Here is a 19,881-nt window from a genome sequence, read left to right as displayed (position 1 = left end):
TGGCTTAAAAGAACAAAGATTTATTTTATATCACAGTTCTGGAAACTTGAAGTCTGAAATCAAGGTGTTGGCAGGGTCAGGTTCTCTCTGGAAGGCTCCAGGGGACAATCCTTTTTTGCCTTTTCCAGTGTTTTGTGGCTTTAGGAGTTTTTGGCTTATATAACTTCAATCTCTGCCTCTGTCTTCCCATGTCCTTAACCTTTGTTTCTGTGTTTTCACCTCTTCTGTTTCTTACAAGGACAGTTGTTGTTGGATTTAGGGTCCACCAAGATAAACTAGGATAATCTTATCTTGAGATTGTTAACTTATTTACATCTGCAAACACCCTTTTCCCAAATAAAGTCTCAATCACTGTTTCTGGGGATTAGGACATAGATGTATTTTTTGTAGGGGGGCCGTGGGGGTGGGTGGCAATGTTCAACCCACTATATCAGCTATTACAAATGCTGCCAGAAGGAATAACCTTCCACATGTGGTTTTTATACTTGCGGAGATGTATCTGCAGGGTAGGTTCTTAGAATTAGAATTTCTGGGTCAAAGGGAAAATAAAATTTAATTTTGCCAAATTTCCCTCCATAGGACTTATACCATTTTACATTTCTACCAACTATATTTTTCTACAGCTTTGCCACCAGAGTGTGTTGTCAAACCTTATTTGTGTGGGTTTTTTTCCTAATTCGAAATTGCATTGCAAGTTTTAAACTTTTAATTTTTTTACCCTTATTTATTGATTAAAGTGGGAAATCTATTCAATGGCACTAAGTGTTTGCAAAACACTTGGTACTCTAAATCTCCAAAGACGAAGAATTAACTACAAAGCAGGTGCTGTCCTCAAGGAGTTCACAGTTCACCAGGAACCATTTTACAGGGAAAAACTGAAAAATGAGATGAGCCATACGGAATATATACGTGGGTGGAAAAGCATCAAGATAATAATACTACATGTTTCTTCCTTTTTAAGAGAAGATTTGATTTCTACATTTTCATCAGTAAAGGCTAGATATGACGGGTGACATGAATCTTTATGCATGGATGCCTGTTGGGGGTATTACCAAGTTTTGACAGTATCACACGTTCACTGTACATTGTTGTTTATCCCTTCATTTATCTAGTTGTTCAGCCTCCTAAACTAGATCGAAAGCTTTGGAGGTCAGGAGTGTGTATCTTATATATCTTTTATCCCCAAGGTTTAGAATCACGCCTTACATATTGCAGGTGCTCAGCAAATGTTTGATGATGATGACAGCTTGCTTTGCAATAGAAAAATTGAACTCCCTAAGACAAGTGCATTCTATTTTTTCATTCACTGTAAGGAAAGGTATCTTTCTCCGAAGGAATGGAGTAGTGAACGTTATGATTTACTATCCGTATTCGGATACAGGGTCAGTTGCTGTAATAGACTCCTATGATGCTTTGACTTAAGAGAGAACAATGTTTCCCTCTCTTGTAACAGTTTTGGAGGGTTTGTGGCCCTGATCTGTATTGTTATCTGGGGACTCAGGCTGGTAGGGCAGCTCTGCCATTATCCTGAGTATGGGGCTTGACCTCTGGGTCTGAAATTCATCCATGTTGTTGAGTTTATCAGTAGTCTGTTCCTTTTTATTGTTGGGTAATATTTCTTTGTATGAATGTGCCCCAGTTCTATTAATGCTATTTTGACAACTCTAAAAATAGAGAGAGGCTCTAATAACTCTGAGATTTTTTTTTTTTTAGCATGCTTGGTTGAAATATGTAGAATTATTTTAGCTTTTTATTCTATTTTATTTAACAAACTTTTATTGAGTGCCTCTAGAGGCCAAATACTGAGCTTAGTGATGGGGATACAGAAATGTGTAAATTCCTGGCTCTTCCTCCAAGTCACAGTTCAGCTAGGCCAGAAAAAGACAGTTGTATTGTACCAATTTGGATGGAGACCATGTGATTCTAAACAACTACCTTAAGTATTTGCTGAAAAAGCTGAAATGTTGTCAAAACTTGGAGGATCCAGATGCCACTAAATAATCCTACAGTTCAGGCCGGGCGCGGTGGCTCACGCCTGTAATCCTAGCTCTCTGGGAGGCTGAGGCGGGCGGATTGTTTGAGCTCAGGAGTTCGAAACCAGCCTGAGCAAGAGCGAGACCCCGTCTCTACTAAAAATAGAAAGAAATTAATTGGACAACTAAAAATATATAGAAAAAATTAGCCGGGCATGGTGGCGCATGCCTGTAGTCCCAGCTACTCGGGAGGCTGAGGCAGGAGGATCGCTTGAGCCCAGGAGTTTGAGGTTGCTGTGAGCTACGCTGACGCCATGGCATTCTAGCCCGGGCAACACAGTGAGACTCTGTCTCAAAAAAAAAAAAATAATAATCCTACAGTTCTCTTGTAAGAAATCCATTTTCCATCCCAAAGTTTTGCCCCAGGGAATAGGCTCCTGGCTTAAAAAGCATATTGACCTGAGTCTGATCTCTTAGGTTCTATTTCTGGTTCTGCTACTGTATTGGCTAGTGGCCTCTCAAAACACAGAGAACCTGCACTTCCTACAGAGCCAGAGGCAAGATCCCGAGGAGCTCTCTTAGCGAGAGACCCCCATATGACAAATGAGATTGGGTCCCAGGAACCAAGGGGACTGGCTAGCCTCTCACCCCGGGGGTAAGCATGCCCTTCTCTAGAGTCAAAGCCATTCATTTCAGTGTGAAATTGGAGCTCCGATTTTGAGACAGTCGAAGGGGATTCAACTCACTCCCTGGTGTGAATCCAGAAGCTAAATCTAAACATAGTTTGCATTTTAATAACCTCAAAACTTTTCTTAGTGGTTCACGTTGCCCTAGAGGGAAGTGGGGTAGGCGCGCAGGCAGGAGAGTGAACGTACCAGCACCCCGGCCTCTCCGGCTAGGTGGCAGGCGGATGTTGCTCTGCACCCTTGGGACCCTGGAAAGGAGGTCGCAGAGCCTCACCTCCTGGAGAACTCCATTTTCCAGGAGTACTTGCGGCTGCCGGCGGAGGCGGGGCGACGTGCTAAAGCCGGCCCATTGAGTCTCAGCGTGTGGAAGGCACGTCAGCCTGATTGGAGGGCCCTTTCGCGATGCATCCCGGGACTTGTAGTACAGCGTGTGCGTGAGGCAAGCTCCTTTGTGATTTGCGGCGCCGGCTGAGCGCTCCGGGCGCATCCCGTTGAGGGTCTGGCGGGGACCGACCAGTGTCCCGCGAGGCGAGTCCGAGCCGTGCGCGCGTGCGTTGCGCCTTAGGGGCTGGTCGGCACCTCCCGCGGGGCGGGGCCGTCGGTTCCGTGTCGACACCGCCTTCCTGCCCCGCCCCTCGCCGTGACCGGCCCTCCCCTCCTTCCTGGAGGCACAGCTGAGGCGGCGGTGGCTGCGGCGGCGGCAGGGCTGGGGGCGTCGAGTGGCCCGCGCGACACGCGCTGGCCCCGACTCTATGCAGTGACTCGCGCGACGCAGGTGCCTCCTGCCCCGCCGGCGGGGCCCGGGCTTCCCGGTGCGGGATGTTCTCCCGAAGGAGCCACGGGGATGTGAAGAAGTCCATCCAGAAGGTGCTGGACCCGAAGAAGGACGTGCTGACCCGCCTGAAGCACCTGCGGGCACTGCTGGGTGAGGCGCGCGCTGGGGTGCTGGGGTCGGCGCGCCGGGGTCGGGGGCACCTGCTGGAGAGGGCGCCCGTCTGGGGCCGGTTTGGAGACCCCTTGGGCGCGGCGCCGTGTGGGGATCGGGGGCGAGATGCTGGGGTGGGGGGATGGGTGGGCGTCTTCTCCCAGTCTGCGCAGGGACCCCCGGGGCATTGTTCCTCGGAAAGTCGCAGCCTGGCCCTCAGGCACTGCTCCTGTCGGCGTCCAGTGTAAACTTACCCCAGTTTATCGCTTGGGCACCTGCCCTCCCGGGTAACCTCGAGGCCAGGCACAGGGGTAACTAACTCTTCCCCCGCCCCCCAGCAAATAAACTGGACCCTAAATGGTATACACAAAACACACGCACAAACTGAACTGTCATCTCTCCCTCCTGGTTTTTAAATTTTGTTTTTATTTCTGAGTCGGAGACTCTAAGTAGTTCCAACACAGACTTAATTGCACTCTGATCTCTTTCACTCCTCCTTTAAATTTTGTTTTTACTTTTGAGTCTGAGACCCCAAATTGACCGAGATTCCAAATGGCCCCAGTACAAATTTAACTGTCACCTCTGTTCCCCTGCCCCCTTTAATTTAATTTTTATTTTGGACCTGGCTGCTTCAGTTTCTTTGTGTCTTTGGTGTGAAGGGGGCTCCTCTTCCTGCTTGGAGGGAGCGGTGGCTTTCTTGGGTTCAGGGAGGCTGCCTCTCCTTTATTACCGAGAATACAGTGATGGTTATATGCCACCTTCTGGTTTATGGCCTGCCGGGTGGAGGTTCTGAGGAGCGCAGGTGGGCCTGGAGTTGACCTGTGATGAAGCTCACCCCTGTGGATGTGAAGTGTCCACAAGGCTTCCTGTCACCTGCTGCATGTGATGTGTGGCTGGTTCCCTTGGGCTATGTTTTGTTTTCAGTTTTTTACCTCCTTAGTTTTAACTTTTGGTTAGGATGAAAACACCGTTGCTGTATGTAGACAGACTCATCTTTGTATATTTGGGGGCCTGGGAAAGGACATCTTATGTTTCTTCTAGATGCCGTTTAGTCTTAAAATGAACAGAAATCACCTAGTCTTAATGTGTCTTGTCACTTGAGAAAATATGGCATAAAATAATATATTTTAACATGTGAGAACTTTGAATAAATAAAGATCTTATTCATGAGATTCAAAAGTTGCTAATTATTTCTATTTTATATTTTGGGAACTACCACTAAGGGGAGGAAAAAAAATCACACCTAACTAACCAAACAAAAAAAAACAACATCTGATTTTGCCAAGTGAACTTATTCATAGTTTTCTTGTGGGTTGCATGAGGTTACACTGACTTGTTCAGTTTGAAATGAAATATGAATTAGTTACTGTTAGAGGGATTAGTTTTCAAGAGTTTTGAAAGTGAAACGTGGTGTCTTGGTAAACAGAATTTTCTACTTCCTGTAGTAAAATACCACGCACACACAGGTTGCATTATTCAGGGCTCCTAGTCGCTAGTGACTGATTAACACCTACTGCAGGAACATTTTGATAAAGGAGAGTTGAGCAGTATTTTAAAGTATTTGATATTTTGGGACTTTTTAAAGCATTTGATACTTTGGGACTTTTTCTGTGCATGAGAATTTAAACTTTTGTTCTGTCCAAGTCTGCAAGATTAAGTTGGCTACATTTTGTAAAGGCAGAATCAATTAAACCTAGATCAGTTTGGTTTCTTAGAGTTCAGAGTAACATTGTTATCATTCTGAGAAAGTAGATAACTTTTCGAGTCTTGTAATTGTGGTTTCACTCAAGGTTTGTGTCTTATTTTAAGGAACTTTCTTTTATAATTTCATTGAACTTATTATGACCTTAGTTTTGTAACATGAAGAGGTTCTTTGATATTTCCTTAGGTGTATGTTTTTTGTTGATGTATTTATTTGCAGAATGGCCCAGTTTCCTTTGTATGTTACTGTGCTCTTTATCTGTAGGGACTAGATTTTTGTAAAATGTGTCTGAGGGGTTCAAGTCATGATGTTTAACTTGTTAAGTTTAGTGTAAACTTTTGCTTACAACTGTGGTTTAAAGACTTAAAAAAATAGTACATAAACGCATTATTTCCTACTATATCACATACCCTATTTGGTTGTTATTAATACTTTTTTAAAAAAAAGTCTGCGTAGAAAACAAAGTCCTCTTGAGTTGAAAGATAGGAATTAAGCCAAGATCAGGGAAACTACTTGAAGGAAATGAATAGTAATTACTATTGTACTTTTATGTGTATATTTGTGTAACACTTTTCCTTTTATATGTTTTATCTTCAAGTGATAATAAAGTTTTTTGTTTTTTTTTTTAACGTACAAAGATGGTACAACCGACCTGGGTTTGCAGTCTCTCCCTGCCACTTGCAGCTACATGACTTGGGCTAGATATTTAGCCTTACTTTGAACCACAGTTTCTTTACTCTTTAAAATGGGTATGGTAATGTTTGCCTTGTAAAGGATTATTGTGAGTATGATGTGGTACTTTTTTCCCTCTTCTTCCTTATTTTTGATAATGGTGATGGACTTGTTCTCTTTCCATAAAAAGTAGTCTGTATTTAAGCCAACTGGCTGAGAAACATAAAATTAGTTAAGGAAAGTAGAGTGTTTCTTAGTCTTATGGTAATAATTACAATTTGAACTTGTTTAGATACTTTGGCCTGGCTAAAATTGTAGATTAGTCTGATATGATTATTTTAGAGGGGGGGAAACTGAGGCGCAGGCAGGCTTGATGCATGGGGCATTGCAATACACATACATGGCTTATGTGTATTATGTTAATTAGAGGAAGAACAGAGCCATTAGGTCCCCTGACTCCCAGTTCTCCCTACACTGTTGAAATAATCATTGAGAAAGTAGGTTTGTAAACAAAACAAAAACAAAACCCTGTGTATTACCATATTGCTCCAGCAAAGATTCCATGTCTAATTAAAAGTTAAGTGCCTACTATGAGTCCCAAATTAGGCTATAGAAATGGCATTGATACAGCGAGAAGAATAGATATGAAATAATAGTAGATGTGTGGTGTGTTACAGAATTAGATAGCCAGATATATGGTAGACTCCATAAAGGTTTGTAAAGGTCAAAAAAGATTATTAAGAATGGCACAAAAATAGGGACGTCTCGAAGGAGGTTTTACTTATGCTGGGCCCCAAAGGATGGTTAGACTAGCTCTGTTCAATAGAATTATAATGTGGACCACATTAATTTTGAATTTTTTAGCAACAACATTTTAAAATGTAAAAAGAGACAGGTGAAATTTATTTTAATAGTGTATTTTATTTAACTCTAGTATCTAATGTGTATTATATCAACAGGTAATCAATATAAAATATTAACAATATTTTTACATTATTTTTTCATACTGAGTCTTTGAAATCCAATGTGTATTGTATACTTACAGCACATACCAGTTCATGCTAGCTGTGTTTCAAGTGCTCGTTAGCCTTATGTGGTTAGTGGCTACACAATGGACAGAGTAAGGCTAGAGTTTGGGGAAGTAGAGGGGGAGGGCAATTCCAACCAAGGGAAAATGGAAGAGCTGGCAGTGGAAATGCTCATGGCAATGATGTGGGAGGGTGAGGAAACTAGCTTGACTCTAACCCACTTCCAGTGGTGGAGTAGTGAGGTGTAGTGAGGCACCTTGCCCTGAGGATGTACACAGTGTCCTGCATAGGCCAGGGGGAGGGAGGGTCCTGGGGAAGGAGAGGAGCCATAGCCTGGCAAGCAGAAGCTGAGGAAGGCTGAGGGCCAGATCAGAAAGGGCTCTGTTTGCCTGAGTTGGTAGCTCCAATCCTATCCTGAAGGTGAGAGGGCCTGCGTGGAGAATTTTTAGCAGGTCAATTGATAAATACTTGAGAATGTCCTCTGCTAGCAGGACTGGGAAGAATGGATTGGGGGTGGTGGGAGGTGTGGGACTGGAGGCAGGGAGACCACTGAGGAGACTTTGGCAATAGTGGAGCAGACACATAATGGTGGGTCTGAAGGAAGACTCTGTCCAGTGAATGGAGAGGAGGGGCGGGATTATAGAGGACCAGAGCAGCAGGAACTAGTGATTCTTTAAGTGATGTAATGAAAATGAGGATTACAGGAGCTGGGCCAGGAGTGATCAGTCTGAAGAACAGATTTGGAATTAGAGGCCAGAGTAAAGTCAATTCAAGTACAGGGGTTTGGGGCCAGAGAGAAAGTTTCTCAAAAATGCTCTGTATACTGACAGAACAAAATATAGCAGTTTTGTATATTTCCTTTTGTGCATCTATTACTCTGAGTAGGAACAAGTTTACTTATAATTTTAAATATTGCTGTTTAAACTTATTATTGGCATCTTTCCATGTTTTGTTCCTCTCATTTTTAAGTACAAACATTTGTTGAGACTATGCAGTATGATTTAGCTTACCATTTTCTGGATGGTTAAATTGCTTTGTTTTGTTATTTTGGAGACAAGGTATTGCTCCGTCACCTAGGCTGGAGTACAGTGGTGCAGCCAGAGCTCACTGCAGCCTGGAACACCTAGGCTCAAGCAATCCTCCCATCTCAGCCTCTCAAGTAGCTAGGACTATAGGTGTGTGCCCCCACACCCAGCTACTTTTTTTTGTTGTTATTAAATTTTTTGTAAAGACGGGATCTTGCTGTTGTCCAGGTTGGTCTTGAACTCCTGGCCTCAAGCTATCTTCCTGCCTTGGCCTCACAAAGTGCTGGGATTATAGGCTTGAGCCACCAAGCTTGGCCTTATATTGCTTAGTTTTGCTTTGCTCTGCTCTTTTCTTTTTTCTTTTCCTTTTCCTTTTCCTTTTTCCCTTTCCTTTCCTTTCCTTTCCTTTGCTTTCCTTTCTTTTCGTTTCCTATTCTTTCCTTTCCTCCCTCTCTGTCTCTCTAATATAAATAATACTGCTATAAACACCTTGGGAAGCAGCTTTTTCTATATTTTCTGTTATTTCTTAGAAGAGATTTCATTGAAGTCAAATGGAACATTTTATGACTTGATTCACAGTGCTTTCCTAAGTATTGCTCCATTGGCCCTTCCTGCAGCAAGGATTGAGACTACCATTTTCACTCTAGTCTGACTAGCAATAAACACTTTTTTATAATTTGATAATTGGTGGTAGGTATTTGGGATAATGGAAGTGTCATGGACAGAGCCAGAAAAGTTGGGAGCCTGGCTAATAACGGGGAAGATGAGTCTGGTATTCTTCATGTTGAGTTTGATTAAAGGCAAGATCCAAGTGGAGTGGCTGAGAGCTTGTGGGACTTAGAGTCTGAGCTTAGTGAGAGGATAGAAAGTTAGGATCTGGTTATTTATTATCGACATGATCTCATTGAATCTTCCTACAACCTATGATGAAGGCGGTGTTCCTATCCCCAGCCTACAGATGAGGAAACTGAAGCTCAGGGAGGATTAGTACTTGCCTGCTAGCTGCAGTTGATAAGGGGCAAAGCCGGGGCTCATATGATTATAAAGCCCATGATGAACTTCTGCTAGTTTTCTGATTGAACAGGATATTTACATATCAGAAAATATATTTACCCACCCAGATGAATGTTAACATATAAACAAAGCCCCAGCAGGTTTTGCATGTGTCCCCAAAATATTACTGTGATGTTTGCTTCCCTCTTCCTGGTCAGCTCTTTTTCTTTTTTGTATTCTTTTAAAGAGACTTGGAGCTATCATACTTGATTTGAGCATGGCTAAAGATAAAAAGGCTCTGTCTCTGTTTTAGTGTTCATTGGTCTCTCTGTGTCCTTGACAGGCCTAGCATGTAATGAGATATTTGCGTGGACATTAATGCCACTTGGACATTCTAAAACCAGAACAAAGCCAGAAGGTGTAATTTTCGTATTTTCAAGCAGTCTTAGTATGGTTTTTCTCAATTGACCTTGTTTGAAGCAAAGTGATTTTGTTATCATAATGTTTCCTTTGCTAATTTTTCATCAATTGCTAATATTTTATATTCATAACCTCGAATGTAAAAGGAACTTTGGAAACATGTATAACACAAATACACCATCCCTGCTTCTAGGGCTTGAGGTCACCTAGACTTCTGATGTGAGAAAGGTGACTATGGAATGAATAAATGCCTGAGCTCAGATGTTTTGTTTGAGGTAACTAAGAGAGGTTGGCTTCCACCTTTTATTCTGAGAAGGGAGATAATTGGTAGGTCCAGAATATTTTGATGTAAACTTTTATAATTTGAATTTTTATTTTGCTTTATTTGTGGACAGGCATAAAAACTTTTACTAAGTGTTTAGAGTACTGATCTTTGGTCACCAAACTAAGTATCACAGATAAAACTGTAGAGAATTATTTAGAAGAATTGGCTTTCAAAATAGCAAAGTGATTCAATTTGAATTTTAAAATTATTTTAAGAAGGAATATAGGTCACTGCACTGTAAAATTAAGAATAATGTAATAAACAACTATCTTGACCTTGAATTAAAAGCAATTCAATTCACAAGCATTTATTTGCAAGAGTATGTGTGTATGCATTTGTGTGCATGTCTACTATAAGTCTGTGTATTCAGAGATTAATAAGGCATAAGCCCAGGACTTATCGTTTGGCAGGAGATAGAGACATGTACACAATGAAGTTTATCACAGAGGGTTTTAAGTGGCACAGTGCAGGGGGAGGGAACTGTAGATGTGGTCACAGGTGTAGAGGAGGAACAGCAGCAGGGCCTCCTGGAGATGTCTGCCAGTGCTTCCTGAGGGAGGTCAGGTCTGAGGTGGCTTTTGAATAATGGATAAGGGAGTTTACCAGGTGGATGAGCTGGGGATAAGGGCACTACTGAGAGAGGAGCTTGTGCGAAGGTAATGGTGTGAGGCACCATGGAGTTAAGTATATGGTGGCTTTTATTTTGTGATGTTAGATGTTGGGAATCCAGTGAAGAGTTTTAAGCAGAAGAGAAGCCAAATCCAATGCCTTCCCTTGGTGAAGTGTCCAGGAGTCCCAGTCTCCCCTGAGATTTGAAACATGGGTGCTGGGAGAGAGGGAGCACCCATCCTTTCAGATTGCAAGCCCTGTGGATGTGGCCTGGGCTGCTGGTGTTCGTCTTTCCCACCATGTGCCTCAAATTGAATCCACACTCAGGGGGAAGGACAGCAGAGAGATGGAAAGTGAGAGGGAGCCCATGGACCCTGGGTGAACCAAGGAGTTCAGCCATGTCTGTGCCAGCTCCACCCAGAGCTGCTTACTTGCAGGAACTGGTGACATCCTGCTTTTGCGTTAGCTTGAGTCATATTTCTGGGTCTTGCAACTGAAAGAGTACCAACTATGGGGGGATGTGTGTGTGTGTGTGTGTGTGTGTGTGTGTGTGTGTCTGTGTTTATATATGGAGATTTGATTTTTATATTTTTTAAGAACTGGGGAAATTTGAGTCTATATTAATATATAGGAGGAGCTGATAAAAAGCAAAACTGAAGAAACAGAGGGATAATAATGCAGAAAGGTGCACTCTGCAGTGGGACTGAGAGCGTGGGGTGGGACATCTCTTCCTCTAAGGCCACTTGGAGGAAGCAAGAATGGGATGGGGACATGGAGGGAGCTCTCATGACATGCCTTCTGTCCTCTCTGTGAAGGTAAGAGGTGAAGTAAGGTAAGAGGTGAAGTCATGTGCTGAGCCAGTTTTCTCACTGGTGTGGTAACAGGAACTTGACTCTGTCTTGCTCCCACTTCTGTATCATGTATCCCCTTAAAAAAAAAGGAAATGCTATAATTGGAAGACTTTTGGGGGAGGAGAGTGATCTCATAAATGCATTTAACTTATGTGTTAATTGCTTGGTGAGAACAGGGAAAATCTATGCAGGATGAGGCCAGCTTAAGTAGGGTAGGTGTTGCCTTCCCTTCCACTCAGTGACTATGTGCCCCAGAGTGGGTGTAAGGTGGAACACAGGAATCCCCTGTGCCCTCTGTAGTTTTCTTTCCTTCATGCCTCGCATTGTGGGATCCTCCCCCTTCTGGATATGACTCTAGAGTTAAAGGATCATTTGATTTTTTTCCACTGTGCCTTTCATGTAACTTAACCCCATATAAGATATAACTCTTCTGTATTGATATCTCATATTCATGTAGCACTTTACACTTTTGTGAAATATCTTCTCATATTCTCATTTAATCAAATTAAGCAATCAGTTCATATTAATCATAAAAGACATTTATTAAATATCTGTTTGTGAATGTATTTTAGGTGGTCTGCAATGCAAGTTAGTTTTACATAGTTACAGTCTCTTGGATGTGTCAGTTCAAATAGGTTTTTCAGGTGAGGAGGTCCAGAATCCACTAGCAAAACCTAGCAATTGAGAATTTGATGAAGTTAAAAGAGGAATTTATAGAAATTACATCTTTTAAAGGATTTACCTTGTAGATTGTTCGTAGTGCTTTGTTTCTTCGTTCTGAATTCTTATTTCAGGGTTTTAGTTTTGATTTTTAGAAAAGGGATGTTTCATAACCCTTTTATGCCTTTTTATAGTTTAAGAAATTGAAACCACATCTGGAAGGTATTGAACACTATTTTCAAAGTAGTTGAAATCTTTAACAGTAAATATGTACTTTGATTTTGCTATTATAATCGTGGTTTAGTTTCATAAAAATCCCTCTTGATAAAGTTAAGGAGCCCATTGATACTGTCTTGTGTTTGCTTTTAAGTGGTGGCATATATTCATTGAACCTCAACCATGCTTTCAAGGATACATAAGGTACTAGTGACATTGCTTGTGCCTGACTGTGAGAGCCATAAGAATGTGCTGCTTCTGCTGCCATTGTGGGGAGCATGATTGACTGATGGCCCCAGCTGCTGCCCTCTGGATCTACCAGTTTCAAGCCAAAGCTGAGCTTCCCTTGGGCTGTTCCCAGCGCATTACTGAGCACAGAGATAGTACTAATGCTGCCTGTTCCTGCAAGATCCAGATGCCTCTGAAGGGTGACTTTGGCTTGAGGATTTCCACTTGGCCTGACCAGGATCTTCTCAGAACTGTGTTGAAGTCTGAGACTCTACCTATTCAACTGTCCTTCCTTCCCCTCTGTTCTTTGCATGGGTCAGATCTGCATTGTGGTCTGAATCCTCTCCCTGCCTTCACCAGCTCATTCTCCTTTGTCCTTCTCAGGCATTTCCTCCAATAAATCTCTTTCATGTTTAATTCTGTCTTGGCCTCTGCTTCTCAGAGAACCCAAGCTAATATGCCATCTCTTTTCCCAGGAGGTGTTGTCCATCCTGCTATCTAAAATTCTTCTAGGAGACAGTGCAAACACATAACACCTTCCACATAAACTTTCTTTGCCCTCTTGTCCTGAAATGATCTGTTCTCAGAATTCCCACAGCACTCTGTACTGTTCGTTTGGCATTTATGGCCTTTGGCTTTGTATAATGCTTATTTGTCTTCTGCCTGACCTTTCCCACTAAATGATAAGTACTTAGAGAGCATGAACAGCTTCTTGTTCATCTTAATCCCTCTTGGTAACATACTTGCTTATTTGTAATAGCATTTGTAATAGCATTTGTTCAGTACTTTTTATGTACTAACTCATTCTCTCAAAAAAGATAGGGAGTATCATTATCCCCATTTTACAGGTAAGATACAGAGAGGTTGAGAACTTTGTCCAAGGTACACAGCTAATAAGTGGCAGAATTAGGATTTGAAACCAGAGAGCTGGCTCAAGAATTCCCTTATTTATTTCACAGTCATATATCCAACACCAACTGTGTGCCAGACATTGTGTGTGGCATTAGGGATACCAGAGTTTGCAGTCTAGGAGTGGCATAAGTAACTATTAAAGAAAAAACCCACAACAACCAAAAACATAACTTCTGAATTAAATATTAATTATTCTGGATCTAAGTCTGTTGGGGCATAGCTAACTACCCTTGTGGATGTTTTGAAAAATAACCGAAAGCCTTCTCGCCCCAGGGATTGTTTTCACCAGTCAGAAGTTCCCAACATTAGTGATTTAAGACTGGGACTTAAGGGTGGTGGTCTCTCCTGAAAGCTTTCTAACTTCTCCCTTGTGTACATGCATTCATAATCAGACCAATCCCTTGGATTCCAAGGGGAATAGCTGTAAGAAAGGACTATTTCTGTGCACCAACGGGAGAAGAGTGGTGTCAGTAAACCTTGACCGGGGGTGGGGGAAAGAAGGGCAGCAGTGCCAAGGGCTCTTGGTAAGGACGGATACTCCAGATATCCTTTCATGGGAACAAAATGGGAGAGACATTGTTGTAAAATTTAAAATTTACAAAAACCAAAAATGCGTCACCATCCCCCTGCAAAAGACCTGTTATAAGCGAGAGAGAAAAATTTTTTCAATGAAATCCTTGATAGTATTTTCAAAACTGCGTGGAAGAGATGGGAATTGAAAACATATATTGCTTCTTTGTAGCTTGTTTTTAAGGGATTAACGTGTTTTATTTCTGTCTGGTCACATTTCTGGTGTATACCTCTCTATTCCATGGACTCTGTAGTATCTGATAAAATGAGGCTGTGTTGAGCCTGATAGGCTTGATGTGGTAGAGCTTGCACTGAACTTCTGGACTGAGAGTAAAATATCCTCTAGTCTTCTTCAGCATGTGTCTGTGTCCGTGTGTCATATTGCAAGTATTTATTTTGGAAAGAATAATTCCATCCCTTTTTTCCCACTCCTAAAATATATGCATACAGAACTGGACACATCACCTTTAATGGAAGTAAAATGTAAATCATGAACTGGAAAGATATTTGCAATTTCTAAAGAGAGGAAATAGTTATGTCCTCAATATATAAAAAACCTACATATTTACAAGAAAAATTATAATATGTGTTCCAAATATATGTATACATAAGTCACAAATGGTGAAATGAAAGACCCATAAGAATGTTTTAAATGTCACTCCTCACTAATAATCTAAGATATATAAATTTAAAGATTAAAATATATTTACCCATTATATTAACAAACTTAGCTGTTGTTTTTTTCACTAATGATAATATACTATGTGAGCTCTCTAATACACTCTTGATAGGACTGTAATTTGGTACACTCTTTCTAGAAAGTAATTTGTTAATACATATCAATGGTCTTTAAAATGTATGTATCATTTGACCCAGTTTCCTCTTCTAGGAAATTATATAGATATACTTAAAGTCTATTCTGTTAAATGCTTTGCAGCATTGTTTGTAGGTTTAAATTTTTTTTTATTGAGGTGAAATTCACATTACATAAAATTAACCGTTTTAAAGTGAACAATTCAGTGGCAGTTGGTACATTCCTAGTGTTGTACAACTGCTACTTCTGTCTAGTTCCAAAACATTTTCATCACTCCTAGAAAACCCTGTAACCATTGAGCATTCATTCTTTTTTTTTTTCTTTTTTTTTGAGACAGAGATTCGCTCTGTTGCCTGGGCTAGAGTGCCGTGGCATCAGCCTAGCTCACAGGAACCTCAAACTCCTGGGCTCAAGTGATCCTCCTGCCTCAGTGTCCCGAGTAGCTGGGACTACAGGCGTGCACCAGCATGCCCAGCTAATTTTTTCTATTTTCAGTTGCTCAGCTAATTTTTTTTTTTTTCTTTCTATTTTTTAGTAGAGATGGAGTCTCGTTCTTGCTCAGGCTGGTCTTGAACTCATGAGCTCAAGCGATCCTCCTACCTTGGCCTCCCAGAGTGCTAGGATTACAGTGTGAGCCACGTCACCCAGCCAAACATTCATCTTTATTCCCTCCTCCCCTCAGCCTCTGACAGCCCCATGTGTGTATGTGTCTAACCAGAGTAGGTTTTTTTTGCTTTTCTTAATTATTCTGCTCTACCAGAAGTGTATATATTGAGTATATTTGTACTAGTCAAGACTCTTGGTTGCAAGTGGCAGAAACTCAGCTGAAATTAACTTAAGCAAAGAGAGGATTTAATGACAAATGTAACTCAATAGCCTAAGGGGGCAGTGGGCATTTGGCATTAGGTGTGGCTGTCCACAGGGATATGTCCTGGGTGCTTACCCACTCGAGTGGCCACTCTCTTTTCCCACCTTGCCCCTTGGTGGAAAATACTCACTACTCTTGGTTCTGTGTTTGTTTTTGTTTTCCTTCTGCTTCATTCTCAGGCCAGGTATAGGAGCTATAGTCCCGAGCATTGCCAGTCTTACATGTCCTGGCAGCTAGTTAGACTTGAGAAGAGTGTGACCCATCCCTAAGGGCCCACCCCAATGCCTGAGAACCACTCTGATTGGTCCTACTTGGATCATGTGCCCATTCCTGTACCAATCACTGGGTGAGGGAGATGGGGTGCTGTGCTTGGCTAGCCTGGGTCACTTATCCTGTTCCTAGAGACCAAATATCATTCTGCCTCCTATATTTCTGGGAAAGTAGATCTGGAAAGGCATTCTGGTATGTTCCCATGCAAAACAGAACTGCTTATATCTTTGCCTGTGCCTATTTGTACCACAGAGTTAAGTTCATTGACTTTTGTGCTAATAATTCTAGATCATTGAGGAAACGTTAGATGATGTTCTATAAGTTCTGTTTAAGACTATGGGAATTATATTTGAGGATTATTTTTCTAATTTGAAGAAAGTAAAATGTTGTCCTTTTAACAAATGGGATTGACCACTCTTTAAGTCTGCATAGTCATTCCACAGGTAGTTACTGAGTACCTGCTATTTGCAAATGAGACCCTAACCCTTATGGGACTTTGATTCTGTTAGGGGTGATGGATAATAAACAAACAACAAACAAATATATACTACAATTTCAGATAATGATAATAGAAAGATGAAGCTTGGGTGTGTGTGTATGTGTGTGCATATGCATGCTTGTCTAGATATTGGGGTCAGGGAAGGCCTCTCTGAAGAGGGGTTTGGACTTAGACTTAAGTGAGGGAGAAGCTTTGTGATTGTTTTGGGGACTAGGGTTTCAAGCAGAGGGAATGGTTAAGTCCAGAGGCTCTGAGTCATACATAGGCTGGGAATCTCCTGGAAGTCAGTGGGTTTGGAGGAGAGAGGGAGCGGGGAAAGGAGCAGGGGTGGGAGAGAGGAGAGAAGGGTAAGACGAGGTCAAGCTTGTGGGTCTCAGTGAGGACTTGAGATGTTACTCTAAGTAAGGTAAGATGGAGAGCCCCAGTGGGGCTAAGAGCAGAGGAGTGATTGAGCTGACCTTTAGGTTTGAAAGAGTCACTGTGGATCCTGCATGGACACTAGGATTGCTTGGGTAGCATACCAGAGATTGGTTTTCTGACCACAAGCTTTCTTTTTAAAGAAAGCTTTCTTTGGCTTACTGTATAATAGGCAAGATCCTTTGCCCAAAAACTGAACAGCGACTGGAGACAGAAAAGAGAAGAGGAAAGAGAAGGAAAGAAGTGGTGCTGGACAAGAGAAGTGAGTGGCTGTGGAAGCCGTGGCCAAAGCGGGTGTTGAGGAAGATAGAGGACACACACAGCCTGTGTCCCTCCTTACTGCAGCAGCAAGTAGTGTTGAGAAGACAGGACAGAAACACATTGTGGCCAGTGGGACAGGAAAGCAAGAGTGCAGTGGGCCATGTTTTGAGCCCACATAGCAGCTTGAGCTTGTTAACGATATAGAGATAAGCTTGCTATTACCCCCAACTCCAGTAGAAGGCAAAGGGCAGACACATTAGAAAATGCCCCTGATGGTGACAAAAAATGGACTCTTGGCCAGTGTCTGAAAAACAGTGAGCCAGAAAAATGTTGATGGGTCAGTACAGTAATAATTTATCTAATACGAATGATTGCAAAAGGCAACAAACACTGCAGATTGGCTCCATGCCGGGTACCTAGCTAAATTAGGACCCCAATTGTGCTTTATATTGTATGTTTCTTAATGGAAAGACCTGAAGGAATCTTGATCTTTGACTCAGTGTTAATTGCAGACAGGTGATTTTATAAACTAATGTTGCTGAGACTTAGGTCTTATTCAGAAAGGTGGCTATGGTGTTTCAAAATGTGACAGTATTAGGATAGACATAGGAGGAGGATCTTATGTATTCTTCCAGAGATAACATTTCTGAGCATAAACTATCTCTGTAGCACTTTTACAGTGTGCTACTGAGAATATTCTGTCCTGGCAATTGATAATCAGTGCCAGATTTAAGCAGAACAAGGAAAAGTTGACTCATGTGGACTAAGCCTACCAGGTCTTGCTGTAAACGAATCTTACCCTGATTGGAAATTTCATCACCTTTTTGTGTTCAAAATGACGAATCACACATTTGCTCATTTCTACTCAGTGCAAGCTGTTAAATGGCTGGATAGAGACAGTTTCTTCTCATCCAGTTCTATTATTTTTCTGTACTTTTCAGTGAATGATGTCTAGAGAATCATAAAGACAACAAAACTCTTCAAATAACTAGATCATTATAAGGCATTATGTGCAATGTGTGTATTATTACAGAAGTTTAATTATAATGTTAGAAGGAATTTAAGTTATTTGCTGTTTGTAGAGCATTTTAGAATTGGTAAAGATGCTATTTTACATATTGTTTGCGTCTTAAGGTTTCATCAAAGTTGAAAGTAAGGCCAGTTATGGAGAAAAGTATGGCCTGGTGTTATGACTGCTGAGTTTTTTGTAGTAAATATTTAGGCTTTGAAAAACATCTCTTTCCAAAACACTCTGGAAGATTTTTCTTGAAAAAAAATTGCTTTATAGTTTTTTCTGGTTATAAAATTTTACATGCTCATTACAAACATCTGAATAATATGAATAAGCAAAAAATAATTTAAGTATCAAAAAGCTCTTCAAATTCTGCAACCCCCAGATAGCCCTCATTACAGTTTTGGTAAACTTGCCTTCTGTGGCTGCTCTTGCTTATGTTTGTTCTCTTCTCTCTCTCTCTCTTGCCTCACTTGCTCACTCACACACACAAACACCGTTTTACACAAGTAGTCATTATACATAGACTAACTCTATATTTTTTACTTAAGCCTTGGACATTTTTCTGTATCAGTAAGTGAAGACTTACATAATACTTAAATGGCTTTATCATGTTCCATGGGACTCCTATGTAACAAGTTATCTACCATCCATTCTTCAGGTTGTGAGTTGCATACCTTCATGTGCTGCCGTCAGTAGCCTGTGTGCCCGCAAGTGGCTGCCCAGTGACCAGAGGGCCTTTGGTTGCTTGTGTAAGGAATACATCAGAGATGACAGTGTTTGAGGCTGCTGACAGGCAGGGGACAAATATGATGATTTTTCTGAAAGTAAAGACAGTCCCTTGGGGAAGTCCACTTCAGTTTTTGCTGAGTTAATTTCACAGAAAAGCCACCCTTTTAACCTATCTAGGAGGAAGGTCATTGTACTTGCAAGCTGTCTCTGGTGTCCTTTTTAAATAAACCAACTCCTGGGCCCTCTTCTGGATTTAGTAACTATTTAGTTCTATGACTTATACTATATTTTTCCTGTGTTCTTTTTGTTTTAAAATAAAATAAAACAAAATATATTTTCAGGTATGCTTTCTTGCACCTCCTCCCTCACTTTCTATTAGTGTTAGACTTAATTAGGTGAACGGTATGGGAGCCTTGATTGCCTGGGTTTGAGTCCTGGCAGTGACCTACCCTTTGTGACCCTTCTTCCTGCTGGTGATGAGAATGGTACCTGCCTCCTCCAGTTGTTGGAGGGTTAATTGAGTCAGTGTATGCAAAGCTGTTTTGTAAGCTGTTATTGTAATTATTAATAATAATTATTTGACATAAGACATTATTGGATGGCTCTGGACACCCTCCTCACCACTTTCTTGCTTCCTTAGTTCTGGAGAATAGAGGGGTAGAGCTGCTTTAGCCATTTTATTTCTGTCTCTGACTTTTTCCCTCATGAGTGATTTTGACTATAATGTAGGCTAGCCTTAATTCAGATCAAGAAAAGCAAGTGTGCATCGATTTTAAAAAGTCTGATGAAACTTGATTCCTATAAAAGGGATAAATATATTAAAATATGTATAAACCACATTTGATTTGAACATTGTATTTCGTTGGTGACTATAGTGTGTTTTATTATATTGGTACTTGATATCTGTTAAAAACAAAGTTTTAGAATCCTGCATTTGGGAAATGTGTATCAAAAACGTTTAAAGTATAGGGCCAGGCGCGGTGGCTTATGCCTGTAATCCTAGCATTTTGGGAGGCTGAGGTGGAAGGATTGCTTGAGGCCAGGAGTTCGAGATTAGCCTGAGTACCATAGTGAGACCCCATCTCTACAAAAAATAGAAAAATTATCCTGGCATGGTAGTGCACACCTGTAGTCCCATCAACTCAGGAGGCTGAGGCAGGAAGATTACTTGAAACCAGGAGTTTGAGGTTGCAGTGAGCTATGATGATGCCAC

The 19,881-nt window shown here is 41.4% G+C and overlaps 1 protein-coding gene across 1 annotated transcript in view; it reads left to right on the top strand.

Moving 5' to 3' along the window:
* Positions 1 to 3,478: 3,478 nt before the first annotated feature.
* Positions 3,479 to 19,881, top strand: part of RALGAPA2 (Ral GTPase activating protein, alpha subunit 2 (catalytic)) — a 303,038-nt gene continuing 286,635 nt past the window's right edge. The window contains exon 1 of the mRNA XM_012657226.1: positions 3,479 to 3,584. Within this exon, the coding sequence (XP_012512680.1) occupies positions 3,479 to 3,584 (106 nt within the window). The remainder of the gene's footprint in view (positions 3,585 to 19,881) is intronic.

This window comes from Propithecus coquereli, unplaced genomic scaffold (assembly GCF_000956105.1).
Source record: "Propithecus coquereli isolate 6110/MARCELLA unplaced genomic scaffold, Pcoq_1.0 Scaffold533, whole genome shotgun sequence".
Classification (NCBI taxonomy): Eukaryota; Metazoa; Chordata; class Mammalia; order Primates; family Indriidae; genus Propithecus; species Propithecus coquereli.
Note: the sequence above shows the minus strand (reverse complement) of the source record. Positions and strands in the feature narration are given on the sequence as shown.